Source organism: Sciurus carolinensis, unplaced genomic scaffold (assembly GCF_902686445.1).
Source record: "Sciurus carolinensis unplaced genomic scaffold, mSciCar1.2, whole genome shotgun sequence".
NCBI classification, from domain to species: Eukaryota; Metazoa; Chordata; class Mammalia; order Rodentia; family Sciuridae; genus Sciurus; species Sciurus carolinensis.
This window is the reverse complement of record NW_025920132.1, coordinates 854,607-882,417: the sequence shown is the minus strand read 5'-3', so window position 1 is coordinate 882,417 and position 27,811 is coordinate 854,607. Positions and strand designations below refer to the sequence as shown.

Genomic DNA, 27,811 nt, shown 5'->3' with positions numbered 1-27,811 from the left:
TGTAGTAACCAATGTACCATGTAAACAGTAATTGTGTGGATGTTAGCAACCATTCTTTAGTTTGTACCTAGGTAAGGGTCAGTTTGACCCACTTCCTCCTCTGTCGATGATCTCATGATGTTAGTTTGTAATTTTGAATCATAGCAACAGACACTTATGATTGATGTGATTTTTGGTATAAAATCCCCTAAAACCCTGTGGCTGGGGCTCTTCTCCCAATAGCCACTTTTTGGGGCATTGTGTGAGACAGTCAGCTGGCCAGCTTAATAAAGACTCTCAAATTTGGACTTCTCAGTGGTGATCGGTCTGTTCTTAAGTTGAGCCCCATAACATAGGGTATACAGAAAAAGGCATCTTTTAAATCTAACATCAAAAGAGTAGGTAAGATACTAAAATTTCTTAATGAAGTTTGCAGAGTTGGAGGTGAAGAAGCCTAACCACATGTCTATCTGGGAAAGATCAGAGAGTAAGTAAGGAATATGAACTCTGATTACTTCCTTCACACCAGCCACCTCCCATAGGGGAGCTAGAACATGTGCTTGAACCTCATGGCAGGAGGACTGGGTGGAAAGGGCAGAAGTCAAAACAGAGATGGGCAAAAGAGGCAGAGGAGCAGGGGCCAATTGGGCCTCTGCTGTAGGAGACCAGTATAGGGGTGGATCATTAGCTGGGTCAAAGTCAGAGAAGGAGGAGGGATTAGCAGGGGAGAAGAAGCCAAAAGAAGGTGATCAGATTTCAAGTAAGAACAAAGATTCACAGAATTTGTATGCCATTAAGTGGTCATTTTGATTGATTATCTGAAGGATACTGTGGCCAAATATCATTACACAAGTGAATAAGTTTTGGTCATTGTAGGCCAGATGAAGAGTTTTAAGACTATCTAGTAGATATCTCAGGGGTGAATCTGCCAGAATGGAGGACCCAGATCCCAAGGTGGAGACTGATAAATAGCCAAGTCAGCATCTAAGTCATCCCAAGGTCACAGACTAGTTGACTGGAGATGAGGAGGCAGCACAATGATGGGAATTGTCACCCCCATCAGTGTGTGCCAGGCAAAAGGCAAGGGGGTTAAAGACTGGTGGCATGAATTTTGAGAGAAAAACTAAAGAGGAGCCCCAACCCAGAGAGAGAATCTGCACCATAAACATTGGGGATCCACCCATCATATAAGGTCAAATAAGGAGGCCAGTCATAACTGTAAAAGTCATGGCTGGGGGAGCCCCCACTCCTCAACTTCCTCAAGGCACTACATAACAAACAGTCATATCTCTGGTCAGCATAGGAGTCTGCTATGGAAAATGTACCAATCTGAAGCTGGTGGTGGATGTGAATGAAAGTTGGAAATGTCAGGGTGAATGGAAAGTGAGACCAGCATCAGAGGGTCTGGTGCAAGAGATGGGATTCCACTCACCTAAGTGGCAGTAGAAAAGTCCATCCAAATCATGGCACAAATTAAAGCACCCAGAAACCATTCCTGATGTGGGAAATTCACACAAAAGATTTAATTAAGCAGACAGGCAGAGTGCATACAAGGGTGACAGAGAGAGAACAGTGGGGGAGCTATTCTTAGGTAGTAGAATTTTGTGGACTAATAACAATCTGACCAATGATTTACCAGGAAGTTTGTGGGCTAACAATCTAGGTTGTAAAATTGTGTGTGTGGAGAGAATAATGGTGGCAGCAAAATGGCAGATCTGATGCCAATACCATGTATAAACAACCGAATACAACCCAGCAGGAAAAGGAAGAAGGAAAATTCAGACCATATAATCCTCACAGGTGGGAGGGAAAACAGGATGCTGAAGGGCACAACTTTTATAATTTTCTTATATGAGGGGTCAGTAAAAATGTTCCTCAAAGAACAAGATAGCAAATATCTAGGTTTTGCAGGCTGCTTGGTCTCTTCCACAACTTCTCAACTATTCCCATACAACTGTAAAAGAATCTCAGCAAAGATGTGAACAAATCAATGATGTACTCCAATAAAATTTTAACTGGAGAAACACAAGACAGGCAGAGGGTGGGGACACTGGTAGATTTGCCTCTTGGACAGTAGTTTGAGTAGATTAGCAGTAGTAGTAACAAAAGAAACAGAAAAGTAGTAGTAATTGTGATTTGCACATGATGTTCAGAACAAAACCCCATTCTTGTAGGAAAGCAGAGGGAACAAGATATAAATGAGCAGTGAGCAATGCATGGCTCAGAACTGAGGCAGAGACAAAATTTAAATTGAGTACTGGGAGATTTTAGGCTGTGATTTCATCCCTGCCTTTATTGCCTCTTAAATGTTTACCTCATTATCCAGGAAATTGGAATCTGAAAGATTGTTGACCTGTCATCTACTCAGACATACTGAGATTCTGCAGGAGATGAAGCCATGAAAAGCTAAGAAGCTTTCTAAAAATCAGTTGTTGAAAGCAAAATAAAATCTATCTCTTTGTTCCCATGCACCACTATATACATGCTTCCAGTAAATACAGAAGCAAATTTGGCATCTGCAGAGAACTTATGAAGTGTTCTCAATGTCTCATTTATTCTTAATAACAGCCCTATTATAGAGACAAAACTTACTTCTTTGATCTCATACTACATGTAAGAAATAAAGTCCAAAACAATAATTGATTTGCCAAAGATCATACAAACAAGAAGAGGTGGAGCTGAAATGTGAACCTGGTTTGTTGTCTGAGCCAGGTTCTGCATCATCAAACTGAACTGACTATGGCTTCCTGTTTACTTCACTTCACAGCACTTTAGAGCTTGAGGGATTTGCATTACATCCCTAAGGAGTACTCAGAAGTCTCTGCAGTTTTGAAATAGTGATATGCTGAACTTAGAGTGCACAGCATCAAACAGGAATTAAGCAGTGACTCTGCTGTCACCTATAATGATCATCTATGGTCTTAAAGTTCTTAATACATTGCCAGACCAAAGAACAGCTACAAATAATTTCTACAGGAGTTACCTTTTAGGAACTATCTAGTCTTTTGTAATAATGTTTTCTAATAGTGCTAAAAGGTGTTATGTTTCTGCTCCCATTCTTATTCTCCAAGCTCTTGAATAACTGCAGATTCATAAACAGTTTTAAGTAATAATAATTCACAGACCTGTGTGCCCTTTACATATTTTCCTTAAGCTCTAACAGCCTGTAAAATCAACACTGGACACCTGACTAGAATGCTGATGTGACAGAGTCAAGACAGAGATTTTCATGGACACAAGACTCCTTTGATCTGCCTTTCTATAATCCACTAAATTTTGACACTCCATTACTTCACTAATGCCCAGTAACCTGCCATTTCCATATTTCAATAATGTTGTATAAATGGAATCAATAGCAAGTTCTTTTAGTAGTGACAATGATACATTACTAACAGAAATGCTTTGAAAAAATTTGAGTTCTGTTTACAAAATATTTCAGCCTTGCCTAGCATTTATAGGATAGTTAGATAATCTTAGATTTTTTTTTACTTCCCCTACTTCCTTTGAGATATAGAACATTTAACAGTAGTAAAAAAAAAAAAGACACAATTACAAAAAGGCAAGTTTTTTTTACCCCCAGGATCTATAAACAGGCAGGGTGGCCAAACACATTGGTTTGCCCAGGGACTAAGAAAACATTCACTGTTACAACTGAGACAATCTAGGACAAACTAGACTAAGGTGGTTACCCTACACTCACTCACACAAGTTCTAGACATATGGTCTAAAGAGTCTTTATTTCCTCCACATATCCTTTTTGGTGGTATATGAATCCTTCAGTACCAGCAGAAATTTCTAATAGAACAGATTCACAGTAAAGTAACAAAACCATGAAACAAAGGAGATAGGTCCCAAGCATAAATCCTGTTTCTTAAAGATTTTCTTTAGTTAAATATGTTAAAAGGGGTAAAGTTATTTGTGAAACAAGACTCAGCTTGTATATTTTCCACCTGAAACTACTCCACTTGGAGACAAAAACTTGGATTTTCATTTCTTTGATGTGAGATAATTTATTTTCATTACAAGTCATACACTGAAAATCAGTATTATTTTACTTGAGACACAGCAAGAGTCAAATAATTTTACACTCTAAGAGGTTTTAAAATATGGGAACAACATTAGTTAATTATCAAATTAAAATTATCACATCTAATTATGAAAGTCAAACAAATCAAATGGGTGTAGTTGTTTTCTGATGCATACATGTGCATCAGTGCAGTCACACACAAAGGTAGATTACATAGCTTTAATATTCTAGCATGAGACACACATGGAGGACACAGAGGAAAAATGTTTGTTTTTGCTGCTGCATACCTTCTTCTCTGACCCAGACTGTGAGGGTGGGACCCTTCCTTCCATAGCCATCATCACCACCATCCTTTCTCAGGAGCACAAGAAAGATGAACTGGATCACCGGTACTTTCTCTGTCTGCAAATACAGGATCTTGAAATGGACAAACAACATCTAGGAGACTTGTTTACAAGAATAGTTTTCACATTCAAGGTTAGTGCGTAAAGCAAGGAAAGGAAGCAAGGAGAAGATAAGGTTCTCACTCCTAGTTCCATACCAAGAACATACCAGGAATTTTCTATGAACTTGTGATCCTTCTGCCTCAGCCTCCTGAGCCACAGGGATTACAGGTGTGTGCCACCATGCTTGACTCAGATGATATCTCTAAAATCTACATAAGAAACAACTTATCTCACAGAATTTCATTACTAATTCATCAGTTCCTTTCTACATACTGTTATTAAGAATTTGGACTCATTCACAAAAGGATTAAGGCAATATTTTTACACCTACAGATGGCATGAGGGTAATCAAATATACAAAATAAAATTTTGCTTTCTTAAAGTTGCTTGAACTAACAACAGAATAATCCCACCAGTGTCCCTATCTTTGTTGGAAACACAAAAAAGTAATAATATAGAAGCCCCTGCCCCTGATCACCAAGGATATGTTCCAAGATCCCCAATGGATGTTTAAAACCATAAACACTACCACCACCCCCCAGTGATTTTTCCTAGGTAGCTTCAGTGTTGCCACAAAGTACTGAAGATAATCCATTCTTAATGTTTTATGCCCTGGTGCCTCCTTTGCATCACTATCCATATGCTTTGGTACCATTATTAAAAAAAAAAAAAGCTTATTTGATTAAAAATTTTGTGATATTGCAAAAATCTAATAACATGGAGGTAGCATGTACAGTATGGAGACATCAGACAAAGATATGATTTATGTCCTCAGAGGGATGGAAGATTTCATTTGGAGAAGCTGAGTCATGTGCTCAAGGACACATGCCATGATGTGCCAGAGACAGGATTCAAATCCATGCAGTCTGATTTCCAAGACCACATTCTTAGCTCCTATTTTGATCATTGACACTTTTGAATATTTACTAGTTATATATTCCTAAAGATGTTAAGAAGAATAGTAAGATAACAAAATTGTACTAAATTAGGGGCATTTTCCATGAACAATTCAGAAATAGTATTTTTAAAAAATTTAAGGCCAACAGTCAGAGAAGAAGCATTATGCAGTGTTTGTCCCCCAACAGCCTCCCTCTGCCCTTCGAGGGCTCCTGATACCGCTCCTCAGCCCCACTGTACCCGTGCTGACTTTCTTCCCACTGAGGGGCAGCCACCATGAACCTGCCCACCTGGGTACCTGGGACACTTGGCCCTCAGTGATCAGTGACGGTGCAGGGCCCCCTGAACTGGGGGCCCTGGGGAGTCCAGAGGGGAGTGCTCCTGATCAACACCCTGGGACCCATTAAGTACAAAAGATCCTCAGTCCAGCAGAAGGCGATGGGTAGCAAGGTTCAGCCCAGGTGACCATAGATGGGGATGCTGCAGGACTCCAGTTGCATTAATTTTGGGTGCTGATCAAGGGACTGAACATCGACTGACTGCTCCCTGCTGCCAGGAACCCCAGACCAACTGACTGTGCACTATCACCTGGAATCCAGACCAACTAATCGCACCCCACCTCCAAGATCCCACAAGAACACTAAACACATGCAACCTCCAGGACCGCTGCCTGACCAACCACACCTCGCCTCTAGGACCTCCAGCCAACCATGTCCACACCCCAAGCTGCAGGTTCCCATTTGCCAACAATTTGGAAGACAGAGTGGCCATCTTGGATAATTCTGGAAGCCATAGCTTCTATTGTTAGGTGGGGAAAATCCCATCCTATGACAACTGCTGGAGATCTGAAACTCATTGTCAGGTACCTCTCATGCTTCAGGCTACTGAAGACTGGGAGGTTTGAATAGTATATGATTGTTATACTGTAGATTTTCTTTTTGCTTCTTATTGGACAATTTTAAGTTTTTATCTCTAATTTTCTTGCTCCCTTTTCCCTTTTGAATACCTGTTTTCTCAGAGTCTCTTTCTCACTTTTGGCATGCTAACATCCAATTTCTTTTGATTATATTCTCACACTTTTTATTATCTAGAACTTTTGTATATTCTTCTATTACCCCATTAACAGCTACATCCTACATCCCACTGCATCCTCTTTTCCTCCATTAGAAACTGCAGACCTTATTGCAAATCTGTTTGATATATTGAAGATAATATTTGAAATCATTCTGTTTATTATGACAATATGGTTAATGTCCTCATAGGGGCTATTTGGTCTAGAATGGCATAGTGTCTGAATTTGGCACTGCTAATATTGATCTCCCCTTAAAGAAAAGGTTTTGGAAACCTATAGGGCCACTATAAACCTATAGGGGGGAATCTGCAATACCCCAGATCTGCACTGCTAGAGGGGAAGATACAGGAACAACATGAAAAGACAAGGGAAGAAAAGATACAAACAAATATAGATTCTATATTAATAGGATCCAATGAGAGTGTGGTAGAAGAAATATCAGAAAAGGACTTCAGATTATACATGAATAGATGATTCATGAAGCAAAGGATGAGATAAGAGAGAAAATGCAGGCAATGATTGATAATACGAATAAGCAGTTGAAAGCGAAACTGCAAGAAGCAAAAGATAATTTCAACAAAGAGATAGAGATATTCAAAAAATAAAAATAAAAACAAATGGAAATTGTTGAAATGAAGAAAAAAATAAACCAAATAAAAACTCAATGGAAAACATCACCAAAAGACTAGACCACTTGGAAGACAGAACCTTAGACAATTAAGAAAATATATTTTATCTTGAAAATAAAGTTGCCCAGAGAAAATGGTAAGAAATTATAAACAGAATCTCCAAGAAGTATGGGACATCATGAAAAGACCAAATTTAAGAATTATTGTGATTGAGGAAGGCACAGAGATACAAACCAAAGGAATGAACAAGCTATTCAATGAAAAAATATCAGAAAATTTTCCAAAACTGAAGAATAAAATGGAAAATCAAATACAAGAGGCTTACAGAACACCAAAGTCACAAAATCACAGCAGATCCACACCAAGGCACATTATAATGAAAATGCCTAGTATTCAAAATAAAGATAGGATTTTGAAGACTGTGAGAGCAAAGCATCAGAATACATATAGGGGGAAACCAATAAAAATAGAAGCAGACTTCTCAACCCAGAGTCTAAAAGTTAGAAGGGCCTGGAACAACATATTTCAAGTTCTGAAAGAACATGGTTGCCAACCAAGAATTCTATACCCAGCAAAACTAACCTTCAGAATTGAAATGAAATAAAATCCTTCCACGATAAGCAAAAGTTAAAAGAATTTACAAATAGAAAGCCCACACTACAGAATTATCTCACCAAAATATACCATGAGGAGGAAACCAAAAGCAATAATGTAGGTCAGCAAAGCGAGGAACTGCCTTAGAAAAAAACCCACTCAAAGGAGAAATGAAGCCAAGTTAAAAAACCAGAACTAAGCCCAAATGACAGGGAATACAAATCATATCTCAATAATAACCTTGAATGTTAATGGCCTAAACTCATCAATCAAAAGACATACTCTGGCAAAATGGATTAAAAAGAAAGACTCAACCATAAGTTGCCTGCAAGAGACTCATCTCATAGAAAAAAATATCCACAAACTAAAGGTGAAAGGATGGGAAAAAACCTACCACGCACATGTACTCAGTAAAAAAGTGGGAGTTTCCATCCTTATATCAGATAAAGTGGAATTCAATCCAAAGTTAGTCAGAAGGGATAAAAAGGACATTTCATATTGCTTAAGGGAACCATATAAATCAGGAAGACATACTGATAGTTAATATTTATGCCCCCAAAAATGGTGCATCCCTGTACATCAGACAAATTCTTCTCAATTTCAGGAATCACACAGACCACAACACAATAATTCTGTGCGACTTTAACACACTGCTGTCACCATTAGATTGATCTTCCAAACAAAATCCAACCAAAGAAACCATAGAACACAACAACACAATCAAAAACCTAGAATTAATAGACATACATAGAATATTCCATTCATCAATAAGTGAATTCACTTTCTTCTCACAAGCACATGGAATCTTCTCAAAAATAGACTATAAGTTATGCCACAAAGCAGCCCTTGGGAAATGCAAAAAAATAGAGATACTGCCTTGTGTTCTATCAGATCACAATGGACTGTAAGTAGAAATCAATGATAAAATAAAAAACAGAAATCACTCCAACACCAGGACACTAAATAATAGGCTACTGAATGAAACATGGATAACAGAAAATATCAGGGAGGAGATAAAAAGTTCTTAGATTTAATGAGAAGGACGAAAAAACATATCAAAATCTCTGGACATTATGAAAGCGGTACTAAGAGAAAAATTCATTGCATGGAGCACATTCCAGGAAAGAATGAAAAGACTGCAACTAAATGACGTAACATTAGAGTTCAAAGTCCTAGCAAAAGAACAGAATAACAGCAAATGTAGTAAAAGACAGGAAATAATTAAAATCAGAGCTGAAATCAATGAAATTGAAGCAAAAGAAACAATTCAAAAAATTGACAAAACACAAAGTTGGTTCTTCAAAAAAGTAAAAAAAAAATAGACAAACCCTTAGCTACACTACCAAAGAGGAGAGAGAAAACTCAAATTACAAAAATTCATGTTGAAAAAGGAAATATCATGACAGACACCACTGAGATACAGAAAAAAATGAGAAGCTACCTTGAAAATCTGTATTACAACAAAACAGAAACTACTGAAGAAATTGACAAATTTCTAAAGACTTATGCTCCTCCCAAGTTGAACCAGGAGGACATACAAAATTTAAACAGTTCAATATCAAGCACCAAAATAGAAGAAGCCATTAAAAATTTACCATCCAAGAAAAGCCCAGAACCAGACGAATTCTCAGCCGAGTTCTACAAGACCTTCAAAGAAGAAATCATTCCAATAGTTCTCAAAGTATTCCAGGAAATAGAAAAGGTGGGCACCCTACCAAACTCATTCTATAAAGCTAATATCACCCTCATACCCAAACCAGGCAAAGACACATCAAGGAAAAAAAATTTTAGACCAATATGTTGAAGACTATAAACGTGAAGATCCTTAACAAAATACTGGCACACCATATCCAAAAACATATTAAGAAAATTGTGCACCACGATCAAGTGGGGTTCACCCCTGGAATGCAAGGATGGTTTAACATCCATAAATCAATAAACATAATCCATCATGTCAATAGACTTAAGGATAAGAATCATATGGTTATTTCAATTGATGCAGAAAAAGTGTTCAACAAAATACAACACAGCTTCATGCTGAAAACACTAGAAAAAATAGGAATAGTAGTAACTTATCTGAACATTGAAAAGGCTATTCATGCTAAGCCCATGGCTAACATCATTGTTAATGGAGAAAAACAGAAACCTTTCCCTTTAAAGACGGGAACAAGTCAGGGATGTACTCTTTCATCACTTCTATTCAACATTTTCCTAGAAACTCTGGCCAGAACAACTAGACAGACTAAAGAAATTAAATGGATATGAATAAGGAAAGAGGAACTTAAACTGTCACTATTTGCTGATGACATGATTCTGTATTATTTGGATACAAAAAAATTCCTCCAGGAAACTTCTAGACCTCATTAATAAATTAAGCAAAATATCAGGCTATAAAACCAACATGCAGAAATCTAAAGCATTTTTATTCACAAGCAATGAAACATCAGAAAGGGAAATGAGGAAAACAACTCCATTCGCAATAGTCAAAAAATAAAATAAAATAAAATACTTGGGAATCAATCTGACCAAAGAGGTAAAAGATGTCTACAATGAAAACTAAAAAAAACATTGAAGAAAGAAATTGAGGAAGACCTTAGAACATGGAAAGATCTCCCGTATTCTTGGATGGGCAGAATTATTATTGTCAAATTGGCCATACTACCAAAAGAGCTATACAGATACTATGCAATTCCAATTAAAATCCCAATGATGTACCTTACAGAAATAGAGCAAGAAATCATGAAATTCATCTGCAAGAATAAGAAATGCAGAATAGCTAAAGCAATTTTTAGCAGGAAGAGTGAACTGGGGGTATCACAATACCAGAACGTTAACTATAGTACAAAGCAATAGCAACAAAAATGGCATGACATTGTTACCAAAATAGACAGGTAGATGAATGGAACACAATAGAGGACATAGACAAAAACCCCAATAAATAAATTTTCTCATACTACACAAAGGTGCCAAAAATATGCAATGCAGAAATGATAGCCTCTTCAACAAATGGTGCTGGGAAAACTGGAAATCCATATGCAACAGAATGAAAGTAAACACCTATCTCTCACCATGAACAAAATTCAAATCAACATGGATCAAGGACCCTGGATGAGACCAGAGACATTTCATCTTATAGAAGAAAAAGAAGGTCCAAATATTCAACATGTTGGCTTAGGATCAGACTTCCTTAACAGGACTCCCATAGCACAAGAAATAAAAACAAGAAACAATAACTGGGATACATTCAATCTAAAAAGCATTCTCTCAGCAAAGGAAACTATCAGCAATGTGAAGAAAGAACCTACAGAGTGGAGAAAATATTTGCCCCTCATACTTCAGATAATACCCTAATTTCCAGAATATAAAAAGAACTCGAAAAACTCTACACAAAGAATACAAATAATCCAATCAACAAATGGGCTAAGGAAATGAACAGACACTTCACAGAAGATGTACAAGTAATCAACAGATATATGAAAAAATGTTCAACATCCCTACTAATAAGAGAAATGCAAATCAAAACTACCCTAAGATTTCATCTCACCCCAATTAGAATGGCGATTATCAAGAATACAAGCAACAATAGGTGTTGGCGAGGATGTGGTGAAAAAGGAACACTCATACATTGCTGGTGGGGTTGCAAATTAGTGCAGCCACTCTGGAAAGCAGTGTGGAGATTCCTCAGAAAGCTTGGAATGGAAACACCATTTGACCCAGCTATCCCACTCCTTGGCGTATACCCAAAGGACTTAAAATCAGCATACTACAGAGATACAGCCACATCAATATTCATAGCTGCTCAATTCACAGTAGCCAGACAGTGAAACCAACCTAGATGTCCTTCATTTAATGAATGGATAAAAAAACTGTGGCATGCATATATATATGTATATACATGCATATACATATATATATGCATGTATATACATATATATATACATACATATATATATTACTCAGCTATAAAGAATAATATAATTATGGCATAGGCAGGCAAATGGATGAAATTGGAGAATATCATGCTATGTGAGATTAACTAATCTCAAAAAACCAAAGGATGAATGATCTCTATGATAAGCAGATGATGACACATAATTGGGGGTGGGATGGGGTCAAGAATGGAGGAAGGATGGACTCTATAGAGGGAAAGGAGGGGTGGTAGGGGTGGGGGGAAGAAAAATAGCAGAATGAATCAAACACCATTACCCTGTGTAGATATATGATTACGCATATGGGATGCCTTTACTTCATAGACTTAAAGATGAGAATCATATTGTCATCTCGATAGATGGAGAAAGTACATTTGGCAAAATGCATATCCATTCATGTTTAAAACACTAGAATAACAAGTGATAGTAGTAACATAGCTCAACATTGTGAAAGTCTTCTATGCTAACCAAAGGATAACATCATTCTAAATAGAGAAAAAATAAAGCATTCCACATAAAAACTGGAAGCGAACACAAATACCCTCTTTCACTTCTTTTTGACATAGTCGTTGAAATTGTAGCCAGAACAATTGGACAGATGAAATAAATTAAAGGGATATGAATAGGAAAAAAATAATTTAACATATCATTATTTCCCAAGGACAGAATTTTACATTTAAAAAACCAAAAAACTCAATCAGAAAATTTCTACACCTAATAAAGAAATTCAGAAAAATAGCAGGGTATAAAATCAATATCATAAAGCAAATGCATTTCTATACATCAGTGATGAAACAACTGTAGGAGAAATTATTAAAACTAGTCCATTCACAATAACTGCAAAAAATATGACAATCAACCTAATGAAATGGTATAGACCTCTACAATGGAAACTACAGAATCTCAAATAAGAAAATGGAGAAAATCCTTAGAAGATGGAAAGATTTCCCATGTTCTTTAATAGGCAAAATTAATATGGTCAAAGTTGTTATACTACCAAGACTGTTACAGATTTAATGCTATTCCTAAAGAAATACCAATGACATTCTTCAGATAACTTGAAAAAGCAATCATAAAATTTATTTGAAAAACAAGAGACCCAGAATAGCCAAAGTGATACATACCAAGAAGAGTAAAGCAGGAGGGATAACAATGCAGACCTAGAGAGTAAAGGTAACAAAAATGGCATGGCATTGGTACCAAAATAGACTTTTAATACAATGGTACAGAAGACACAGGGAGAAACCAAAGTAAATAGGCTTTTCTCATACTAAATTAAGACACCAGAAACATATATTGAAAAAAGGAGAGCCTATTAAACACATGGTTCTGGGAAAAGTAAAAATTCATATGTAGGAAAATGATATCAAACTCTATCTCTAACCCTGTGGAAAAATCAACTAAAAGGTGAATAAAATGTAGGCACTCAAACAGAGACCCTTCAAATAATAGAAGAAAAAGTAGGACCAAATCTCCACCTATTCAGGTTAGAAACTGACCTCCTTAACAAGTCTCCGAAAGCACAAGAAGTAGAATCAAGAAACCTTGAAAGGATGGACTCAAAATAAACATCTTGTCAGAAAAGGAAAACAATCTGTAACATGAAGAGAGTGCCTACAGAATGGAAGAAAGTCTTTGCCATATACACTTTAGATAAAGCAATAATGTAAAGGATATATAAAAAAACTCAAAAACTTAATCCAATCAGGGCTGGGGATATAGCTCAGTTGGTAGAGTGCTTGCCTTGCAAGCACAAGGCCCTAGGTTCAATCCCCAGAACCACACACACACACACAAAATCAATAAATGGGGTAATGAACTAAATCACTACTTCACAGAAGAAAAAACACAAATGATCAACTAATGTGAAAAATTGCTCATAAACTCTAGCAATTAGAGATATGCAGCTCAAAACAACTTGAAGATTTTATTCCAATCCTATTACAATGAGAAATTTTAAAAATAAAACATAAAAATATGTCTTGGGGATATATGGAAAAAGGTACACTCATACATTGCTGCTTGGTCTACAAATTGATTTAACCATTCTGGATATTTTATTGAGAATTCTCAAAAAACTCAGAATGAAACCACCATTTGACCCAGTTATCCCACTCCTTGGTATAAACACACAAAGGATTTAAAACCAGCATACTATGGTGACTCAGTCACTTCATTGTTTATAGCAGCTCAGTTCACAATAACTAAACCAACCTAGATGCTCTTCAGCATATGCATGGATAAAGAAAATGTAGTATATGCAGACAATGGAATGTTATTCAGACTTAAAGACAAAGAAAAATATGGCATATTATAGTAAATACATGGATCTAGAGAATACCACAACAAGTAAAATGAGTCAAACCCAAAAAACTAAAGGTCAAATATTTTCCCTGGCAGGTAAATGTTGATCCATAATGGGCACGGGGGTAGGTGGAGTAAAGAGTCTTTGGATTGTGCAGAAGATAGTAAGGGGAAAGGAATCAGTGTAAGGAGGGGAGTGACAGTAAAATGATCTGGACATTATTATCCTGAATACCTGTGTGATTATACTACCTTTGTGTTTGCAACACTTGCAGCCGTGGAAGGAGAATTTATACTCCTTTTGTGTACAATTTTTCTGAATGTTTTCTACTGTGACATATAACTAATTGGAAACAATTAAAAATAAATTTTGACAAATAAATGTTTGCCACATTCTTTTTATTTGTAGGACTCCTTTTCAGTATGATTTCTCTGCTAGTGAGAAATGTAGCCATTTCCATTAAAAGCTTCATCATAATCTTTGTATTTGTAGGACTTCTCTTCAGTATGATTTCCCTGGTGGTTAATTAGTCATAATTTTTTATTAAAAGTTTTGTCACAATCTGAGCATTCCTAAGGCTTCTCGCCAGTATGAATTCCCTGATGTTGAATAAGGTTTGATTCTACATTAAAAGCTTTGCCACATTCTTTACATTGGTACACCTTCTCTCCAGTATGCATTCTCTGGTGTTGAGTAAGGCATGCTCTTCAATAGAAAGATATTTTACATTCTTTACATTTGTAGGGTTTCTCTCCAATATGAGTTCTCTGGTGGTGACTAAGGTCTGATTTTTAATTAAAAGCTTTGCCACATTCTTTACATTGGTAGGTCTTCTCTCCAGTATGAATTCTCCGGTGGCAAATAAGGTGCAATTTGTCATTAAAAGCTTTATTGCATTATGTACACTTGAAGAACTTCTCTCCTCTATGAGTACTCTGGTGTTGAGTAAGGTTTGCTCTTTGACAGAAACCTTTGCCACAGTCTTTACATTTGTAGAGCTTCTCTCCAGTATGAATTCTCTGATGGCAAATAAGGCGTGATTTGTGATTAAAAGATTTGTTACATGTTGTACATTTGAAGGGTTTCTCTCCTGTATGAGTTCTCTGGTGTTGAGTAAGGTTTGATTTTTGATGGAAAGTTTTGCCACCTTCTTTACATTGGTAGGGCTTCTCTCCAATATGAATTTTCTGGTGGCGAATAAGGCATGATTTGTCATTAAGAACTTTGCTGCATGTTGTACATTTGAAGGACTTCTCTCCTGTATGAGTTCTCTGGTGTTGAGTAAGGTGTGCTCTTTGACAGAAAGCTTTGCCACATTCTTTACATTTGTAGGACTTCTCTCCAGTATGAATTCTCTGATGGCAAATAAGGTGTGATTTGTGATTAAAGGCTTTGTTGCATGTTGTACATTTGAAGGGTTTCTCTCCTGTATGAGTTCTTTGGTGTTGAATAAGGTGTGATCTTTGACAGAAAGCTTTGCCACATTCTTTACATTGGTAGGGCTTCTCTCCAGTATGAATTCTTTGATGGAAACTAAGGTATGATTTTACAATAAAAGCTTTGTTGCATGCTGTGCATTTGTAGGGCTTCTCCCCAGTATGAATTTTCTGGTGGCAAATAAGGCATGATTTGTCATTAAAAGCTTTGCTGCATGTTGTACATTTGAAGGGCTTCTCTCCTGTATGAGTTCTCTGGTGTTGAGTAAGGTATGATCTATGATAGAAAGTTTTGCCACATTCTTTACATTGGTAGCGCTTCTCTCTTGTATGAATTCTCTGGTGTTGAGTAAGGCATGTTCTTTGATAGAAAGCTTTGCCACATTCCTTACATTTGTAGGGTTTCTCTCCCATATGAATTCTCTGATGGCAAATAACGTGTGGTTTGTGATTAAAAGCTTTGTTGCATGTTGTACATTTGAAGGGCTTCTCTCCTGTATGAGTTCTTTGGTGTTGAATAAGGTGTGATCTTCGACCAAATGTTTTGCCACATTCTTTACATTGGTAGGGCTTCTCTCCAGTATGAATTCTTTGATGGCAAATAAGGTATGATTTTGCATTGTAAGATTTGTTGCATACTGAGCATTTGTAGGGTTTTTCTCCAGTATGAACTCTCTGATTGTGAATAAGGTGTGATTTTGCATTAAAAGTTTTGCCACATTCTTTACATTTGCAGAACTTCTCTCCAGTATAAGTTCTCTGCTGTTGAATAAGGCATGGTTTTTGATAATTTAATTTCTGATGTTCACTCTCACTTAAAGTTCTCCATATTATCCTGTGTTCTAAATGGTCAAGATCACAATTTCCACATGTTCCACTAATCACTTTTTGAAATATATGTCTTCTTCCCAGGTCTGGTGAAAATTCCTCAGTATTATGAGATATCATTGCTGAAATAAATGAAAGTTTAAAAAAATTACTTACTAGACTGGGATGAATATATTTTGTATATATAACAGAAAAGTATAGCAGAGTTAGCAATGTCAGGACATCAGCAGTGTAGCAGACTAGTAAACCAAGGCCACCATTACTTCAGAAACATGTTACAGAAATATGTACAGTCACAAATATGTTGTAAAAATTACACAAATTATTGTAGAGAGTACAATATCCAAGATGACTGTATTTCTACAGAGAGCAATAAAATACAGGGAAGGATTGTATCTTACTTTTATCTACTAAATTCTTTCCTCCTGTCTTATATAGTATTGTGCAATCAGGAAAAAAAACTATAAACTGTTTTCACTCTCAGTAGAATAAGGAAAATATAAAACATACACCAATGTTTCTCGCTTATTTGAAGATTATTGCATTTCTGAATCGTGAGGTCATTCTACTTTTATTTATTTTTTATATGTGTTGCTTGGGACAAAGCCAAAAGGTGCTATACAACTCAACTCCAATACAAGCCCTTTACAAATTGTTTGAGACATGTTGTTTCTAAGTTTCTGTGACCTGCCTCAAACTTGAAATCTTTTCCAATGTCCTCCCAATTTGCTGGAATATCAAGGATGTCACTTGAAACTTGACTATTTTTCATTGATTTCAATACTTTCCCATGGTTTTCACAAATGGCTCTACAAACTACTGTTTATAGAGACATTTTTTTAATGTACAAAGCAATTTAAAATAATACCACACATAAAGAAAAAGGAAATGAGGGATTAATCAAAGTAAAAACCAAAATATTAGATTAGTGAGTTATGAATTACCCAAAGAATGCTAAATAATCATTTAAAGGAAGTTTAGTGAGATAACTTCAGACAAAAATTGTTAATATAAATAAGCATAAATTTTGTATGTGAAGAATTTCTCAAGGGAATGTGTCTGAGAGAGGCAGGCATAGTGTACAAATCTGTAGTCCTAGCAATATGGAGGCTGAGCGAGGAGGACCGTGACTTGAAATGCAGTCTTAGAAACTTAGTGAGATCCTGTGAAAAATGAAAAACCAATTATATATATATATATATATATATATATATATATATATATATATGGAAGTGGGAATAAAATTATATAAAGGAAAGTGTGAGAGGAATCAAAGCATGCCACAATGAAATGCAGTGACCCACGTGTTAAACCATTAAGAAAATTAGTAAAAAAAATATACATTTAAGGAGTATAGAATACAACTTACAAGGTAGGAGTAGTGAGTTCTTCACTTTCAAAATTGTATAGATTATTAATGCATTTGCAGGGGCATCTGTAATTCCATCCAGTGCTTGACAAAGATCCTCTGGAGGATGATTGCAAAGGCTCATCCTAAAAGGAATTGCCGGATGTTTTGTTCCAAAGCATGGGGTTTTCTCTCATAATATATTACTCATTTCAGTCTGAATGGATTGCTTAAGGGATGAAGGGAATACAACAAAAATTCCAGAAAATATTACCTACAATCTGAAAAACAATGGGTCTTTACCACTAACAAAATTAAAAATAATTTTGCAACCATACAATGAGTCCCTGAAAGCCTCTGGAGAAAATAGTTGTAGATCTGCCTTTGTCTCCAACAGGCTGGTTAAATTTTAACGATGGTTTTGTTCATGTGTGGTGGTGAGATAAGAGAATAAGGTTTCACAACATTCCTTCCTTCCTACAAAGAATTTGTCACCTCTATAATAAATGTTGGTACACAATTACAATTGAGACCACTGCCCTCCTTTACCCCTTAACTCAGCAATTCAGATATTAACCAGATGGACATAGTAGAGATAGTCACATGAGATTACTTGTCTATTGTTTTAACCACGATAATATTAAGAATAGTCTTAGGTCACATAGAGTTTAGATATTAACGAAGTAAATATCGTATTAGTTCACCGAGGTAGTTAGATATTCTTAAAACAATTGTGAATAGGTAAGGATAATCTGTAAGGTTACTGTTTTCTCATAATTTTCTGTTCCTTGTTAAAAACAATTTCTGCCTATGCTTTGAAAACTTCTTTAATATTAACCACAAGATTGTCAGTATAGCCTGAAGAAAAATATATAAAAACCCAGCCTTCCCCATTATTAAGTGGGATTGGTTGCACCAGAACTAGAGTCTGTGTCTTTCATTCTCCATCCATCACTGACACTGTCTCCCTGAGCCCCGTTTACCTGTGAGGAACCCATGGACTCCTGCTAGGGCTGGACCCCGGCAAGTGGCGCCCAACGTGGGGCACTAAGGTAAACTCCCCATATATTATTAATTTCTTTCCTTTTTGAGACAGCTAGGATCCTGTCTGGGGTGCCGCGGACCCCTTGGTAGAGAAGGCCGAGAAAGGATAGGCAGGGATAGACAGAACAGCTACCATGGGAGGTAGTGAAAGCAAAGAAAGAGCATTATTTATTGATATTGCTAAGCACTTATTAACTAAAAGAGGAACACATGTAAGAACAGCTCAATTAAAAAGATTTTTTTTCATTTTGTGCAAGAATGTGCCCCTTGGTTTCCTGAACAAGATACTTTAGATGTTAAAACCTGGAAAAAGGTAGGTGATGCTATGCATGCACATCATAGATTATATTGCAATGAAAGAGTCCCCACGGACGCTTTTGCATTGTGGAATCTTTTTAGGGACTGTTTAGACCCTAGACATGAAAGTGAGCAGCTAAGTAAAAGGGTAAGATCACCAGACGAAATATCAGAAAAGGAGCCTTGGCTGACAGCCTCGGTTAAAAAATATACGGAGGAAACTCAGAGTGAAAGTGAAAGTGAATCAGACGATGATGAAGACGGCAAAAGGGAGAAAGGTCTACCTGATCAGCTCTCCCCATCTGATGAGGAGGACTTGGAAGAAGCCGCTTTCAGATATCATAATGAGGATCCACCTTTGGTGGCTCCTGTTGTGCTGGCCCTTCCTAAAACCCCAGATAAAATAAAAAGGAAAGTCCAAAAGGTAGGATTTCTAGGTGCTGTTCGTGAGGCACAAAAACAGGGAGATGTTAGTATTTGTTGCCCCATAGTATGGGCTATAGATGAGGGAGGAGAGCCTCATTGGGAGCCTCTCTCTTTTAAAATATTAAAAGAACTAAAAACAGCTGTAAAAGATTTAGGACCTACTTCCCCTTATACTCTGCAGCTAGTGGAGAATGTGAGCTCACAGTGGCTGACGCCTTTTGATTGGCAACAAACTGCAAAGTTGTGTTTAACACCAGGGCAATATTTATTTTGGAAAACAGAATATGAAGAATTAGCAAAAGCCTCTGTACAATTACAGATGGACAGAAGAAGAAATAGAATAACCTTAGGACAGTTAACAGGAACAGGGGATTGGCTTACTCTTGCAGAACAAATTAAACTTCCTAGAAAGGTTTTAGAGAAAATTTCTAAATTTGCTCAGTTGACTTGGAGGCGATTGCCTTCTGCTGATGCTCCTACGACCTTTCTTAGTAATATTAAACAAGGTAGCATGGAACCCTATGAAGACTTCTTAGCAAAATTAGAGGAAAATATTTCTAAAATCATTACTAATTCAGAAGCGGCTGAAATATTATTGAAGCAATTGTTTTTTGAAAATGCTAATCCTACTTGCCAGGCTCTATTAAGACCAATTAAAAGAACTGGCTCTCTTTCAGACTATATTAAAACCTGTATGGACAGTAGCCCAGCTCATATTCAAGGAATGGCTATGGCTGCTGCCTTACAAGAAAAAAACTTATTCACAATATCTTAAAGGTATTAATCAAAACATTAATGCTTCTAGGACTGCCGGTTTTTCTGGCAAGCCTCAAGGTAATTGTTTTTCTTGTGGACAACTTGGGCATTTTGCTAAGGATTGTCCTAATCTTAAGAATCCAATTGTGCCAGCTCCAGTGGCCCCTCAGAATACTGCTGGGGGAACTGGAGCTCCTCCTAAAACAATTTGTCCTAAATGTCAAAAAGGATTTCATTGGGCTCGTGAATGTAGATCCAGATTTCATAAAGATGGTCATTTGCTTAATGGACTAGGACAAGGAGGTTCAAACATGTCTCCTATAAAACAGTCAAGGCAAAATTATCCAGGATTTCAAGCCAATGAATCTTATCCAAAAAACGAGATGAGGGGCCTTCCCCAGGCCCCTCTAAACAATTGGGGATCCCCCAATCCATTTGTAGGACAACAATTAATGACCTGGCCAGAGGAACCCCAGGAAGTGCAGGATTAGATCTGCCTTCCTCTCAGCATTTAATTATTACTCCAGAATCAGAGGTTACTTTAATCCCAACAGGCATATTTGGCCCTTTGCCTTAGGGACATATGGGCCTAATAATAGGAAGAAGTTCTATAGCAAAAGCAGGGACCCAGGTAATACCTGGTGTAGTAGATTCAGATTATTTAGGAAAAACAAAAATTATGGTCTATACCCCATATAAGACAATACAGATTTTTCCTCAACAGAGAATTGCTCAGTTATTGTTAATACCCTATCTTAAACTTCCAAATCAAGTACTAGCCCCAGAAAGGAAAGGGGGTTTTGGATCAACTAATACTGTGGCCTGGGTACAAAGAATTACAGAACAAAGACCTATGAAAGCTATAGAAATAAATGGCAAAAGATTTAAAGGACTGCTAGACACAGGAGTGGACGTAACTTGTATTGCAGCTCATGATTGGCCTCCTAGCTGGCCAACTACTAAATCCCCTTCTACTTTGGTGGGGCTAGGATTAGCCTCCAATGTGGCAAAAAGCTCTGGTATGTTACATTGGAGAGACAAAGAGAAAACTGGGACTTTTCAACCATATGTTACTCCTTCTCTCCCCTTTACATTATGGGAAAGAGATTTAATGGAACAACTCAATATTACTTTAACTGATGAACAGGAGGAAAGTACCCATTTTTCATAGGGGCCTCTGTTACCAGGCAGGCTGACCCAATTATCTGGAAAGACAACCAACCAGTATGGGTGGAACAGCGGCCCTTATCAAAAGAAAAACTCGAAGCAGCCACAAAATTAGTACAGGAAAAATTACAGTTAGGACATATAGAGCCATCTAATAGTCCATGAAATACACCTATATTTGTTATAAAAAAATCAGAAAAATGGAGATTACTGCAGGATCTAAGAGCAGTTAATAATACAATGGAGACTATGGGGGCACTTCAGCCTGGACTCCCTTCTCCTGTGGCTGTCCCTAAAGGCTATCATATTATAGTCATTGATTTACAAGATTGCTTCTTTACTATCCCTTTAGCTAAACTAGATAGACGGCGTTTTGCTTTTAGCTTACCATCGCCTAACTTATAAAGGCCTTATCAAAGATTTCAATGGAAAGTATTACCTCAAGGAATGAAAAATAGTCCTACATTATGTCAAAAATTTGTAGATCAAGCTTTAATTAATTGTAGACAAAAGTATCCAGACTGCTATATGATTCACTATATGGATGATATATTGATTGCACATTCTCAAAGCCATTTGTTACAAATAATATTACAGGATTTGATTAAAGATGTACAGAGGTGGGGTCTGATAGTGGCTCCTGAAAAAATTCAACAGGAACCTCCTTATAATTATCTAGGAAGAACTATAAAAACAGACTGTGTCAGCTCTCAAACGTTACAAATCGGAAAAGACAAACTATTAACGTTAAATGATTTTCAAAAATTATTGGGAGATATAAATTGGATTAGACCTTATTTAAAACTCTCAACTAATGATTTAAAACTTTTGTTTGAAATACTAAAGGGTGATTCAGATCCTAACTCAAGTAGAATATTAACTAAAGAAGGAGAACAAGCCTTACAAGTTGTTGAAACTGCAATTCAAAAACATTACCTGCAACAAATTAATTATAACTCGCCTTGGGTTTTTATTGTGCTAAAAATGAAACATACTCCAACAGGTTGTTTATGGCAAAATGATCCACTTGAATGGATACACTTACCAGTATCAGGAAAGAAAATATAAATGTCTTATTGTACTATGGTAGCTTCTTTGGTATTAAAGGCTAGATTTAGAAGTAAAGAATTGTTTGCTTGTGAAATGCATGAAATAATTATTCCTTACACAAGAGAACAATTTGACCAATTATTACAAATTGATGATCAATGGGCTATTGCATTTCTAAATTTTACAGGAAAAATTTCTTTACACTTGCCCAATAATCCTTTACTACATTTTTTACTTCAAACAGAAATAATATTTCCCAAATGGTGCTCCTCAACTCCAATTAACAATGCTATGTTGAGTGAGAGGTTTTCTACATAGAACCAGCCACAATCCCCCGAACCAACGGAGAGCTTCGATCTGCAAGAAGCCTCTGGGATCAGGGCAGGGCAGTCAGAGACCTCTTCAGGTGGCTCTGCCCACTCCGGCCGCAGGCTCTCTTCATGGGGCAATCGAAGATGGTAGCCTAGAGGTTGACTGCACCCCCAGTCACTCCAGAACCCAGGAATTAAGAAGGGGAGGCATTGAGAGACTCGGACTGAAATAGAGCCACAGGTGAGTCTGCCCACTGGGTAAAGCTCGGTCCGGGTGGCAGGCCCAGATAGAGGTGGCTTATCGGAGCTGGGCAGGGCAGCTAGAGTCTTCCCAAGGTAGCCTTCCACACTCCGGCATTGGGCTCCTCCCACATGGCCAGCTGCATGGTGCAGGCCCACAGTGAGAGCCTTTCCGCACAGAGCCAGCTCCAAACCGTGGAACCAGAAGGGGACACTATAAGCCAATAGCAGAAAACTGCAATATCTCAGGGTCCCACTGACAGCTGACCAATATGAGAAAACAAGGGAAGAAAATGTCCCAAACAAACCTAGATACTACATCAATAAAACCCAATGACAGCACAGCAAAAGAAATGTCAGAAAGGGAGTTCAGAATGTACGTAATTAAAACGATCAGGGAAGCTAATGAGGAGATGAAAGAGCAAATGCAGGCATTGAAGGAGGAGATGAAAGAGCAAATGCAGGCATTAAATGATTGTACCAATCAACAATTAAAAGATCAAATACGGGAAGCAAGAGAACATTTCAATAAAGAGTTAGAGATACTGAAAAAAAAAAAACAAACTGAAATACTTGAAATGAAGGAAACAATAAACCAAGTTAAAAACTCCAAAGAAAGCATAACCAATAGGATAGAAGACCTGGAAGGCAGAACCTCAGACATTGAAGACAAATTAATTACTCTTGAAAACAAAGTTGGCCAAACACAGAAATAATATTGTCAAAATGGCCATACTACCAAAAGTGCTATACAGATTCAATGCAATTCCAATTAAAATCCCAATGATGTACCTTACAGAAGTAGAACAAGCAATCATGAAATTCATCTGGAAGAATAAGAAACCCAGAATTGCTAAAGCAATCCTTTGCAGGAAAAATGAAGCAGGGGGTATTGCAATACCTGAACTTCAACTGTACTACAAAGCAATAGTAACAAAAACGGCATGGTATTGGTACCAAAATAGACAGGTAGATCAATGGTACAGAATAGAGGACACGGACACAAACCCAAACAAATATAATTTCCTCATACTAGACAAAGGGGCCGAAAATATGCAATGGAGAAAAGATAGCCTCTTCAATAAATGGTGCTGGGAAAATTGGAAATCTATATGCAACAAAATGAAAATAAACCCATATCTCTCACCGTGCACAAAACTAAACTCAAAATGGATTAAGGACCTCGGAATCAGACCAGAGACCCTGCATCTTATAGAAGAAAAAGTAGGTCCAGATCTTCAACATGTCGGCTTAGGACCAGACTTTCTCAACAGGACTCCCATAGCACAAGAAATAAAAGCAAGAATCAACAACTGGGATAGATTCAAACTAAAAAGCTTTCTCTCAGCAAAGGAAACTATCAGCAATGTGAAGAAAGAGCCTACAGAGTGGGAGAAAATCTTTGCCAATCATACTTCAGATAGAGCACTAATCTCCAGAATCTATAAAGAACTCAAAAAACTCAACACCAAGACTACAAATAATCCAATCGACAAATGGTCTAAGGAAATGAACAGACACTTCACAGAAGAAGACCTACAATCAACAAACATATGGAAAAATGTTCAACATCTCTAGTAATAAAAGAAATGCAAATCAAAACCACCCTAAGATTCCATCTCACCCCAATCAGAATGGCGATTATCAAGAACACAAGCAACAACAGGTGTTGGCGAGGATGTGGTGAAAAAGGTACACTCATACATTGCTGGTGGGGTTGCAAATTAGTGCAACCACTCTGGAAGGCAGTATGGAGATTCCTTAAAAAACTTGGAATGGAACTACCATTTGACCCAGCTATCCCACTCCTTGGTCTATACCCAAAGGACTTAAAATCAGCATACTACAGAGATACAGCCACATCAATGTTCATTGCTGCTCAATTCACCATAGCCAGATTGTGGAACCAACCTAGATGCCCTTCAGTTGATGAATGGATAAAGAAACTGTGGCATATATATACAATGGAATATTACTCAGCCATAAAGAATGATAAAATTATGGCATTTGCAAGCAAATGGATGAAATTGGAGAATATCATGCTAAGTGAGATAAGCCAATCTCAAAAAACCGAAGGAAAAATGATCTCGCTGATAAGTGGATGATGATACATAATGGGGCGTGGGAGGGGTTAGTTTTAGGGTTAGAGTGAGGGTTAGGGAGGGGGGCAAGAATGGGGGAAGGAAGGACTGTATAGAGGGAAAAGAGGGATGGGAGGGGTGGGGGGAAGGGGAAAAAGAAAAAAAAGAAAAAATAAAGAAAAAAAAAAAAAAAAAACAAAGTTGGCCAAACAGAAAAGATGGTAAGAAATCATGAACAGAATCTACAAGAATTATGGGATATCATGAAAAGGCCAAATTTAAGAATTATTGGGATTGAGGAAGGTTTAGAGAATCAAACCAAAGGAATGAACAATCTATTCAATGAAATAATATCAGAAAATTTCCCAAATCTGAAGAATGAAATGGAAAACCAAGTACAAGAGGCTTATAGAACTCCAAACATACAAAATTACAACAGACCCACACCAAGGCACATTATTATGAAAATAACTAACATACAAAATAAAGACAGAATTTTAAAGGCCGCGAGAGAAAAGAATCAAATTACATTCAGAGGGAAACCAATAAGAATATCAGCAGATTTTTCAATCCAGACGCTAAAAGCTAGAAGGGCCTGGACCAACATATACCAAGCCCTGAAAGAAAACGGATGCCAACCAAGAATCTTATACCCAGCAAACTTACCTTCAAATTTGACGATGAAATAAGATCCTTCCATGATAAACAAAAGCTAAAGGAATTTACAAAAAGAAAGCCAGCATTACAGAACATTCTCAGCAAAATATCCCATGAGGAAGAGATGAAAAACAACGATGTAAATCAGCAACAGGAGGCGCTAGCCTAAAGGAATAGCCAAATAAAGGAGAAACAAAATCATGTCAAAAACAAATATGAGTCAATTGACTGGGATACAAATCATATCACAATAATAACCCTGAATGTTAATGGCCTGAATTCATCAATCAAAAGACACAGACTGGCAGATTGGATTAAAAAGAAAAATCCAACAATATGCTGCCTGCAAGAGACTCATCTCATAGAAAGAGACACCCATAGACTAAAGGTGAAAGGATGGGGAAAAATATACCATGCACATGGACACAGCAAAAAAGCTGGAGTATCCATCCTCATTTCAGATAATGTGGACCTCAAACCAAAACTAGTCAGAAGGGATAAAGAAGGACATTACATGCTGCTTAAGGGAAGCATATTTCAACAAGACAACACAATCATAAATATCTATGCCCCGAACATTGGCTCATCCACGTACGTCAAACAAACCCTTCTCAATTCCAGAAATCAAATAGACCACAACACAATAGTACTAGGCGATTTTAACACACCTCTCTCACCACTGGATAGATCATCCAAACAAAAATTGAATAAAGAAACTATAGATCTCAACAACACAATCAACAATTTAGACTTAACAGACATATATAGAATATACCATCCAACAAAGAACGAATACACTTTCTTCTCAGCAGCACATGGATCCTTCTCTAAAATAGACCATATTTTATCCCACAAAGCTACTGTTAGCAAATACAAGAAGATAGAGATACTACCTTGTACTCTATCAGACCATAATGGATTGAAATTAGAAATAAATGACAGAATAAAAAACAGAAAATTCTCCAATACCTGGAGATTAAATAATACACTATTATATGGTGAATGGATAACAGAAGACATCAGGAGGGAAATTAAAAAATTCTTAGAGGTAAATGAGAACAAAGACACATCATATCAAAATCTCTGGGACACTATGAAAGCAGTACTTAGAGGAAGATTTATTTCATGGGACGCATTCAAAAAAAGAAGTAGAAATCAACAAATAAATGACTTAACACTACAGCTCAAAGCGCTAGAAAAAGAAGAGCAGACCAATACCAAAAGTAGTAGAAGAGAGGAAATAGTTAAAATCAGAGACGAAATCAACGAAATTGAAATGAAACAATTGGAAAAATTAACAAAATACATAGTTGGTTCTTTGAAAAAATAAATAAAATTGATAAACCCTTAGCCACACTAACAAAGAGAAAGAGGGAGAAAACTCAAATTACTAAAATTCGGAAGAACAAGGAAACAGCACAACAGACACGAGTGAAATACAAAACATAATTAGAAGCTATTTCGAAAACCTATACTCCAACAAAAGAGAAAACCTCGAAGACATCAACAAATTTCCAGAGACATATGAATTACCTAAACTGAACGAGGAAGACATCCACAACTTAAATAAACCAATTTCAAGCAATGAAATAGAAGAGGTCATCAAAAGCCTACCAACAAAGAAAAGTCCAGGACCAGATGGGTTCTCAGCCGAGTTCTACAAAACCTTTAAAGAAGAGCTCATTCCAATACTCCTCAAACTATTCCATGAAATAGAAGAGGAGGGAACCCTCCCAAACTCGTTCTATGAAGCCAATATCACCCTGATACCTAAACCAGACAGAGACACATCGAGGAAAGAAAATTTCAGACCAATATCCTTAATGAACATCGACGCAAAAATTCTCAACAAAATTTTAGCAAATCGCATACAAATATATATTAAAAAGATAGTGCACCACGATCAAGTGGGTTTTATCCCAGGGATGCAAGGTTGGTTCAACATTCGGAAATCAATAAATGTCATTCACCATATCAACAGACTTAAAGTTAAGAATCACATGATTATTTCAATAGATGCAGAAAAAGCATTTGATAAAATACAGCATCCCTTCATGCTCAAAACACTAGAAAAAATTGGGGTAGTGGGAACATTCCTTAACATTATAAAGGCAATCTATGCTAAGCCCATGGCTAACATCATTCTAAATGGTGAAAAACTGAAAGCATTCCCCCTAAAAACTGGAACAAGTCAGGGATGCCCTCTTCACCACCTCTATTCAACATCGTCCTTGAGACTCTAGCCAGAGCAATCAGACAAACCAAAGAAATTAAAGGGATACGAATAGGAAA

At 37.0% G+C, this 27,811-nt stretch overlaps 1 protein-coding gene across 1 annotated transcript in view; it reads right to left on the bottom strand.

Moving 5' to 3' along the window:
• LOC124974122 (zinc finger protein 883-like) overlaps positions 1-27,811 on the bottom strand; it is a 64,048-nt gene that overhangs the window by 23,651 nt on the left and 12,586 nt on the right. Inside the window, exons 3-6 of the mRNA XM_047537636.1 lie at positions 15,194-16,264; positions 14,849-15,025; positions 14,688-14,764; positions 4,294-4,423 (exon numbers count right to left, since the gene is read on the bottom strand). Coding sequence (XP_047393592.1) covers positions 4,294-4,423; positions 14,688-14,764; positions 14,849-15,025; positions 15,194-16,264 — 1,455 coding nt within the window. The remainder of the gene's footprint in view (positions 1-4,293; positions 4,424-14,687; positions 14,765-14,848; positions 15,026-15,193; positions 16,265-27,811) is intronic.